The sequence below is a fragment of the Marmota marmota genome, unplaced genomic scaffold (assembly GCF_001458135.2).
Source record: "Marmota marmota marmota unplaced genomic scaffold, marMar, whole genome shotgun sequence".
Classification (NCBI taxonomy): Eukaryota; Metazoa; Chordata; class Mammalia; order Rodentia; family Sciuridae; genus Marmota; species Marmota marmota.
In genome coordinates, this window is record NW_025999990.1 from 14536937 (window position 1) to 14547180 (window position 10244).

Consider the following 10244-nt stretch of genomic DNA (forward strand, 5'->3'; position numbering starts at 1 on the left):
CAAAAAAAAAAAAAAAAAAAAAAGAATTGAATGATACCAGGTCTTTGTTTTGAGGGATCATGTGTGTCTAGCTGGATGGCATACCCCTTGTGTGGTAGTAAACCCAGGGAGGACATACATAAGAGACTTGTACCTTGTAGGGATGCCTCTATGGAGTATATTACTTTAGATTTTTTTTCTGTATAAAAGCTTTGGCTCTAGGTTGGGTTTGTCATCTAATTTAATGCATGTGCTGTGTGTGTTTAGTACTGAGTGCAAATGAACAATAGGATTTCCCAAACTTCCAGCTTCTAGCAGCATTGGGCCCAACATTTGTTCTTTCTCTCTTCCTCTTATCAAAAGAAAAACTAAGCTCTTTTTCTGCCCCTCCCTCTACAAGCTGTTGCTGTAAGTAGCAGTGGGAGAATGTGCACTCTGGTTCAGTTTTGGCAGCTAGTGGAATGTGGGATGGAGAACTCAGTTGCCAATCTACCCGTCATTTCATATGGCAACTCTGTGTTCTAGAGAATCTTTATCCCTCCAGTATTAGAATTTCAGCATCTGAGTCTTGATTGTGGATTACTCAGAAATTCTCATAATTTATAGTTTGACTTTTGTCTCTTTGTGTTCTTGGGAATTATTGTTTTAACTAGTTGAACTATTTTAGAACTTTAAGCAATTCATTTTAATTTTGCTGTGTGCAGTCATTCATTCTATTAATCTGGATAGTTAGGCATTTGAAAAAGATGTTAAAGCTGCAAGTACAGCATGCTTGCTTTGACTTTTCCTTCAAAGTCCTGAAACAAGGAAGATAAATTTTGGGATATTACTAGAAATTAATTTTAAAAGCTAAAAGGAGGGACTATTCCAGGGTACATTAATTGGGATACTTGAGCATAATCTAATGCCTTTATAAAGGATTTAGATTATTCAAATAATTGACTTTACTTGAGGAAATGTAAGTTTAAAACCTTAGAAAATGTATTTTAAAAGTTTTATTGAAATGCTATACTTTTTTGTTACTATGTCTTTTATGTTAGTTGCTTGTGATATCATCTTTTGCTGTTTTGGTTCATGTTGACTTTAAACATATGACCCTACATGAACACAAAAATGTTGATTGTTTCAGGTCACATAAGGTTTGCTTGTCACATTGAAAATTTTAAGTATTGCTTCTTTCTGATTGCAGGAGTTGGTCCGGGTAGTAATGATGAGACCCTTTTATCTGCTGTTGCTAGTGCTTTGCACACAAGCTCCGCACCAATCACGGGACAAGTCTCTGCTGCTGTGGAAAAGAACCCCGCTGTTTGGCTTAACACATCTCAGCCCCTCTGCAAAGCTTTCATTGTCACAGATGAAGACATTAGGTAATTCAGTTTATCATAACCCATAAAGCTTGATTTTTGCCTGTGGATAAATTTTATATTGCCCATTAGGTTCAGTGTCACACATAGTACAGGTTGAGCATCCCTAATCCAAAAATCTAAAATCTAAAGTACTTCAAAGTCTGAAACTTTCTGAGCTCCACCATGAGGCCACATTGAAAAATTCCATACCAGGAAACCTTATTTTATGCACAAGGTTATTAAAAAATATTGTATAAAATTACTTTCAGATTGTGTATTTAAGTTAATACATAAAACACAAATGAATTTTGTGTTCAGGCGTGGGTTCCACCCCCAAGATATCTCAATATGCATATTCAAATACTCTAAAGTCAAACAAAAGTCTGAAATACTTCTGGTCCCAAGCATTTCAGAAAAAGGATCCTCAAACTGCAAGTGAATTCACTCACTAGAAAATCCTTCATCTGTCCTTCCCTCCCTCCTTCCCTCTCTTCCTTTCTTCCTTCCTTCCCAGAGCTTTTCTGAAAGTAATGGAAGATGATGATAAAGTACTGTTATAATAAATACATGCTTGTAAAAGGTGGAAGGGGGACCATCATGACCATTTCCAAAGGACAGCTTTCAGGACAATTATTTTCTTTACACATCATCTTTACAGTTTTACAATTTGGGCTTCTGAATTTTAGTTCCCTGTTCTCTCAGTTTATTCATTCAGTAATACCTTTTATGATTGCTTCCTGCGTTGGTTTATTTGCAAACAAAAGATCTCTCTAAAGCAAATGATAGCCATATTGCCCTAAGTTTTCTTTTCAAAGTATGATTTAGTTATCTTGATTGTGTTTACCTCACTTATGCTCAATTTAGAGATTTATTTACTTATTTCACTTTGTTTCAGTAAATACTTAAGGTGCCTCCAAAGACAGACACCATAAACACACAAACACACAATAGAGCAAGAAGAGAAGCACATAAGAAAGCTGAGCAATGGGTAAAGAATAAGAGCCAGGAATAAGGGGACACAGTTGCCTCTGTTAACATCTTTTACTGTTTCTAAGACTGGACCACAAATTAGGTTTTTAGTAGCAAATAGTAAAAGGGGAAAGCATCTAACTTAGATTGATAGTATGAGCAAACCATTGTTCAGGAGAAACAAAACTATTTTGGGTAGTAAAACCTCAAAGAAATTCTTGTCTAGTATTTAGGAACTTCAGTATCATTAATTAAGGATACCTAATGATATCATTGATACCAATGATGCTATAGTATATTTGCTTCAGAAATATGACAATATGTATACTTCACTGTTCCCATCTTCCGAATGTAAATCAAAATTTTACTGGAGTATTATTCCTAGACAAAACCAGCAGATGGCACTTTTGAATCACAAAATATAAAAATATGTTTTCTATTTGTATTTTGTTTTTTTCTAAATCTATAAAAAGTTGACATAAAAATATTTCTAAATGCATGAGTCTAGCTAGATTTATATTGGAAAGCTCTTGGGTTTTAAAGTAATTCCCTTTGCAAGGGTATAAAACAGCTCAGAGTTCTAGTCATATGACTTGATTGCTTGGAATTTATTCATTCATTCATATGCAGTGTTGAGAATCGAACCCAGTGTCTCACACGTTAGAGAAGTGCTGTACCACTGAGCCACAACCCCAGTGCATTTGCATAGAGTTTATTATCAACTTTATTTCTGAAGAAATTAAAATAGGGAGCTTGGGCTCTGGCTTAGTGGTAGCACACTTGCCTGGTATGTGTGAGGCACTAGGTTCGATTCTCAGCACCACATATAAATAAATAAAAAAATAAATGTCTATAAACATTAAAAAAAAAAAAAGAAAATAGCAAAATGTAAAATTGAGTTGAGGAATTAACATGCCTTTTGCACTGTTTACCATTGAGGAAGACAGCTACTCAAGGAAAAGTTCTTTTCCATCTTGGAATGAGGACCAAGTTAGTCATCAGGGATTCCACCAGATCATCATGGGTGTGGACTGAGGTTCTCTAAGTGGTATCATGAGAATGCCAACAGCTTCCATATCACATCATCTGGTAGTAGAAGAAACTGTCTCCAAGCCAGGTCTAGATGATTTTCTTTTCAGACAAATTTATCTATCAAATTACTCATTTGATTTACTTGTCATAACAATAATTAAGCAGAACTTATTAAGCAAACGTTTTTTGTTGAATTCCTATAGGTTCAAAATAAATGACAGTAAGTGGGATTGTTACTTTTCCTTGATTTGTGTGGCCAATATTCTGTTTATATTAAACCTCCAGCTAAAGATGTCAATATTAAGTATATATCTTTTCAGTTTATTTGATAATATTTTCATCCACCTGTGTACTTGCTTTCTAATATTTGATAACAAATTCTTATGAATTTTGCACCTTAAAGCAAGACCCATTTATTATTAGCTCATGATTCTGTGGTTCAGCAGCCTGGATTCTCTGCGTGGTTTCACAAAGCTAAAATCAAAGTGTTGGCTGGACTGCTTTACCTTCTGGAGCTTAAGATTCTCTTTAAACTCAATTGTCACAGTGTTAATTCTCGGTGGCTGAAGGGCTGACTCTTGTTGCCTTTGTTGGCCAAGAGATGGGGCTGCTCTCAGCACCTAAAGGTGGGCCTGAAATTCCTTGCCATATAGCCCCCTTCATGTATCCTTAAACACATCTGTCAGAAAGACTCAGCCTCACTAAGGGCTCTTCTTATTTGGAGAACCACTGTATAAATCTTTGTTTTGATTAATTCAAGATCATTCGATTAGTAACCCCATTATACTTACAAGTTCTGTTCATTTTCAGGGAAAAAATTATGTAAGGAGGGTAAAAGGAGTGGAGTGAGGAGGGCTTGGGGAGCATCTTAGAACTCTGCCTGCCACCGTGGGCACTTTAGTTTCAACATTTATCATAAAGTTGAGAAGTACTGCTTAAAGTAAAAGTCTTCATTAGCTGTTAAGATAGAGTTCTTCATCCAAAAGCACAGTTTGCTCCATTTTCCCTGTCTTCCTGATGGGATTACTCCAGGGTAATGGTATATATTCTTGTAGTCTGTTATGAAAAGTGAGACACTTCCCATGAGACTGATGTGCCATTTAGCATAAACTTTGAGTCAGTGGGCAAGCAGGGAGACAGATTATTTAAGAAATAAACAGATGTGTTATGTTGATCCTGCCCCACTACATAAAAATCTGTCATCTCCAGTGTCTTCTTATATGACAGAAGCTATAGAGTTCAGGCTGACCCAGTAACCACCCTGTCTGCCCCTTAAGCTGAAAATTTATTTAAAGAGTAGAAGTCATTGCTGTTTTGGAGTTTAATAAAGATCTGAAGTTTTTGTGGCTATATAGTATATGTGCCTCATTACCTCCTACCTTGGACATGTCTCATTGAGCCTAGAGACACGTGCTCTGGAGGAGAGCATGTGTGAATGCAGCTGGCTGAGCCCCCAGGAAGTGATTACTCCATGACGAGGATGACGTCCTCTGTGACATGGTGCTTCTACCTTTCTGCTGTCCTAGATTTGGGCAGTGCTGCAAGCTGTCTTCCTTCAGTTATTGTTTGGAAGATCACTTTTCCAGTAGAGCCCTGCGTTTTCCTTGTTGTGTCTTCCTTGTGTTCCATCTCCCACTCTGCATCCATCCTGACCATCTTTCCTCTGCTCTCAACAGAACACTTGACCTGTTCTCTGTTGGTAGTTAACCCACCTCCCTCTGCTTTCACCTCTCTTCATTTTTTATTTTCACCGGGGCCTTTACCTGCCAGTCCTTACTGTTCCCTTGTGTTTCTTCAACTTTGGCCTTTCTACTTAGTTCTCGATGTAAATTCCTCTTTTGCCCTCTCAGAATTTTTAAGACAAAGTGTCTATCAACAGCATTTTCTCCTGGGCTTTGTTCTCTGTCCGATGGTTCAGAGCCTTATTAACTCACTTTTGAGGACTCCTTGCAGTCACCAAGACACAGAAAAACCCATGGCATGTTCTTGCTGTGCTCAGCTTCTCTCGGTTGAAGTGGAGATTTTTGGTCTCTGTTCTTGGTATGCAGGCTTATGTGCCTGGCTTTTCCATGCTGTCCCATTGCCTGCAGACCTGGGAGCCCAGGAGAGCACTCTCTCCCAATGTAGCCATGGAATGCCAGGCCAAGTCCCAGCCCACCGACTCTCTACTTCACGTCTTTCTTAGTGCTTCATTTAGGAAGGCACTTTTCTTTATTCTTCATGTTGCCTCCTCCTTCTATCCCTGCCTCCAAATTATTTCTAATTATTTTTCGTAGGAATATACCTATATCTTCACACATTTGAGATTCTTGGAGTTGAGGAAGAGGTCACTAAAGTAAAGTGACTCTTTTGAGAATTCTCTATGAGACAAAAGATAACTGTTTGTGACCATCCCTCATTTAGTCAAGGGTACCAGTGTATTTGGTTTGTGAGTTTATAAACAATCTTTGCAAAGTCAAAGGAGAGGAAAGTGTATTTTTCCTGGGGAATTTAGTGACTTTGAAGTAGGGATGGACTTTTGTAGCAGCTTCATATTTTCAGTACATGCCAGATTTTTAGTGTCTTTTTCTGTTTTTGAAAAGGAAACAGGAAGAGCGAGTACAACAAGTACGGAAAAAATTGGAAGAAGCACTGATGGCAGACATCCTTTCCCGGGCTGCTGACACAGAAGAGATGGATGTTGAAATGGACAGTGGAGATGAAGCCTAAGAATATGATCAGGTAAACTGACACCAGACATAGACACACTTGGAACTCACACGTTTATTTTCTTGTCTGCAGCCTCCTCAGCACTGAGTGAAAAAGCTGCTGCTTTACGTAGGTTATGCATATGCTGCTGTCTGGCCCCCCCTTTGTATCTAATGACCATATAAGTTATTATACCTGTTTGTTCTCATTTATTAAATCAGGTGGGAAATCTCCAAGTTGTCATTTAAGAAAAGCAGAGAAAAAAGAAAAGGACTGTGTCAGGGAGGGAGGAGTGGTTATAGGAGAGGAAGGTAGCTGTCATCTTCACCCCATTAGCCCTCTGGGGTATGTTGATCCCTCTTTAGAATTATGTTAGCAATATAGACGAAATTCTTCACTTTTTCCAGGCTTTCTTTACTGTAGACTCAATGCTGAGAGAACAAGAAGGACATTGACAATATAGTACATAATTTACAATACAATTTTGATCTTACCCTTAAACCCACATATGAAGTTCATAGTCTCTGTTTCGTGGGTATATATTTTCTTTAGATGATTACACTCAGATTTCTAAGTATTCAGTGTAGCATTTTTTTAAAAAATATTTTTTAGCTGTAGTTGACACAATACCTTTATTTTATTTATTTATTTATATGTGGTGTTGAGGATTGAACCCAGGGCCTCGCATGTGCTAGGTGAGCGTTCTACCACTGAGCCGCAACCCTAGCCTTTAGTGTAGCATCTTGTTTCCCAACTTCTATCCTGTATCTTGGCATCCCTTGTTCTAATTTCTGCCACCCATTAGCCAGTTATTTGTTTCCTTTGAAGCCCAAATTGAGGAGAGATGGGTTAGTTAACATGGTGTGAAAGGTCAGAAAAGCCTCTCTGGGGAAGTGACATTTACATTGGGCCTGAAGTGTGTAGGACTATGTCGGGAGATTTTCAGGGGTCCCGTTAGAAGGGACAGCAAAGGGAAGCTTGGTTTCTTTAAGGAACAAAGAAAAATCAACATGATCTGAACATGGTATGTCTGGAGAGGGAGGGCCAATGTGTAGGCAATGTACCTGATCACACAGAGCCCGTGGGTCATGTTAAGGACTTTGAGCTTTATCATTAACACCAGTGGGAGTCCACTGAAGCTGAATAGCATAATCAGATTTGCTTATTTATAAAATCCCTACAGCTGCTGCAGGAAAACATGGATTGTAGTAGGGACAACTTGAAGCAGGGAGACTGGCTGGGAGGGTGTTGGCAGTGAGCAGGGAGGAGAGGAGGAAAGGGCAGTGAGCAGGGAGGAGAGGAGGAAAGGGCAGATCTGAGATATATTTGGAGATAGAATCAGCTTGAGCAAGTGATTGATCAGTAGTGAGCTTGAGAGAGTGGCAAGATGAATATTTCCCCTTACCTCTGTCTGGAAGAGAGGGAGGGATTCCTGTGTGGTAGAGGAGCAGAGAGAGGCAGTGAGCATGAGTGTCATTGTTGACACCATCTTCCCTTTCCATGAGTGCCTTTCCTTAATTCAGGAATGACTCATGCCACAACGATACCTAAACCAAATAAGAGATATAGTGTCTTACATCTGCAAGTCCAGTGACTGCAGCACCAGCACCAACCCTATTTAATTTCCTGATGAGGACAGGAAGACACTGTATTTACACTTGGTATTTTGTTTTCCAAACTAGCAAGGATGTGTTATTTGGGCTCTCATGGGTGGGTGTACATAGTATATATAAAGTTTGCCAGAGAGAAGTCTGAGCATGTTTCTTTTGTCTGCGGCTCTGGGGTGCAGCGAGGGACTCTGCACTGTTGCACCTGCACCAGGTTCTGTGCCATTGTGTCAGAACAGACTCTGGGAAGGCCTTCTGCTTTTAGCTTTGGTTTTTCCTCAGCCTTTTCTCCCAACAACAGTTTGGGGTAAACAAAGGCCATGTAGTCTAGGCTTTATCAAACCTGTGCTTCCAAGATCAGATGAAAATGGGCACATTGAGTCAGGGTGGTATGGCTGTAGACTAAACCTGTGCTTTCTTTGCAGAGAACTTGGCAGGTTGAGATCAAGGCAGAGCTCAATCTGTGTAAGAAAGCATGTGTTTTAGGCACTTTCCACTTATAGAAGCTGGCACCTGCTCATTGCCTTGTACAAATGTGTAGTAGCAATAATAAACTAATTTTTAAATGATTAGAGGTTTGATAATTTCTTAAAAAGTGGCAAGTATTTTGGTATGTTAGGTAGGCAGAGATTTTCATGTTATGTTATATTCTAAACTTGAGAATGGTATTATTAGATCAGGCCATTAGACTTGTAGATTGTGAAAGATTTAGAGGTACTTCTTAGTTATCAAAATTACATTTACCTAACGTATCCATTTAGCCCCATGTACGCCTAAATGCTTGAGAAACTGGAGCATCAGCCACATGACTTAATTGGATGCCCATAATAACATGTGGAATAGGTAGAACTTAGTTTGGCACAGGGTGGAACATAGCCAACTTCACATGGTTCATTGGTCATAAGAGGTGGACCCTGTGGTTAAAAGTAACCTGTGGTTCCCTTCAGGCCTGTCAACATCATGCCACAGCTCTTTATAATGCTCCTTGTTGGCAAGGTGGACCTGCATTTCTTTATTTATTTTCATATTTTGTAGTATCAGGGATTAAACCGGGATGCTGTGCCCCTGAGCTGAAACTAAAACCCCAGCCCTTTTTATTCCATTTTGAGACAGGATCTCCCTAAGTTGCCAAGATTGGCCTCAAACTTATAATGTAATCCTCCTACCTTAGTTTCTTGGGTAGCTGGGATCATAGGGGTACACTACGATACCTGGCTTTAGTTATTTTTATTTAGCTTATTAGCTAAATGATAGGTTTAGATTTACTGTTACTTAAATTTTACAATCATAGAGAAGTGTCTAAATTATCAAACATTTTAGGAATGATTGCAAGAAGATAACTATAAAACAAAAGAGTTAAAATATTTAGCTATGAATGAGATATCATATCAAAGACATAAATAGTTCACTTTGCAGTTGCACAGGACCATCTCATGATAAAAGGATAAGCAATAAAAAGACTGCATATCTATCATCTATAAATGCCCTAAAGTAAAATCAGTCATTGTGAAGTAGAATAAATCATTGTAAGAAATTTTCTCAGAATATGCTTAGATTTGGCTGCTATCTATTATGAACTCTTTCAATTCCTTTTTTATGCTGATTTAGCTAATGGTAGATAGAGAATATTTGTATAAGTATGAAAAGGGGTACATATACTTTCTTTGAAAATGAAATGGGTATTAAAAAGTATCATCAAAATAAAACATCTGAAATAATGAGGGAATATGTTGAATACTTTGTATTTATAATGTACTGTAACTAAATGTTTAATTGAGACTTCTGATTCGAAGTGAAATTTAGGCTCTGATTACTTCAAGTTTCTTCTCACCTGATAAATCACTGAATTACTTAAGTTTGTTTGTTTTTCCTTACAGGTAACTTTCGACTGACTTTCCCCAAGAGCAAATTCCTAGAAATTGAATAAAACGTTTCCACTGGGTTTTGCCTGTAAGAAAAAAATGTACCCGAGCACATAGAGCTTTTTAATAGCACTAACCAATGCCTTTTTAGATGTATTTTTGATGTATATATCTATTATTCAAAAATGATGTTTATTTTGAGTCCTAGGACTTAAAATTAGTCTTTTGTAATATCAAGCAGGACCCTTAAGATGAAGCTGAGCTTTTGATGCCAGGTGCAATCTACTGGAAATGTAGCACTTACGTGAAATATTTGTTTCCCCACAGTTTTAATATAAACAGATCAGGAGTACCAAATAAATTTCCCAATTAAAGATTATTGTGACTTCACTGTATATAAACAGATTTTTATACTTTATTGAAAGAGGACAACTGTACATTCTTCCATCATCACTGTAAAGACAAATAAATGATTATATTCACAGACTGATTGGAAGTTTTTCTGTTAAAGAGCACACATAGTGAATAGCCCCTCATTAGCATTCCTGATGGACATGCAGCGTTGATCCCTGGGCCTGGGTTTGATGGAGGTGGTAGAAAGTAGCTTGTGCATGGGCAGTGAGCCTGCCCCCAGGAGGTGCTTCGACCAGCAGCGTTGCACTGTTGGTAGCACGCGCAGTGTTTTTCTTGTCTTTCACTAGTACTTTTGATAGTTCCATAAAAGCCATGCTATTTCTTTCTTTTTGGCTTGCTTTAGGTAT

The 10244-nt window shown here is 38.2% G+C and overlaps 1 protein-coding gene across 1 annotated transcript in view; it reads left to right on the forward strand.

Moving 5' to 3' along the window:
- Nucleotides 1–9967, forward strand: part of Mbd2 (methyl-CpG binding domain protein 2) — a 105569-nt gene extending 95602 nt beyond the window's left edge. The window contains exons 7-9 of the mRNA XM_015482369.2: nucleotides 1169–1346; nucleotides 5909–6047; nucleotides 9499–9967. Of these exons, the coding sequence (XP_015337855.2) occupies nucleotides 1169–1346; nucleotides 5909–6035 (305 nt within the window). The 3' untranslated portion in view covers nucleotides 6036–6047; nucleotides 9499–9967. The remainder of the gene's footprint in view (nucleotides 1–1168; nucleotides 1347–5908; nucleotides 6048–9498) is intronic.
- Nucleotides 9968–10244: the final 277 nt, after the last annotated feature.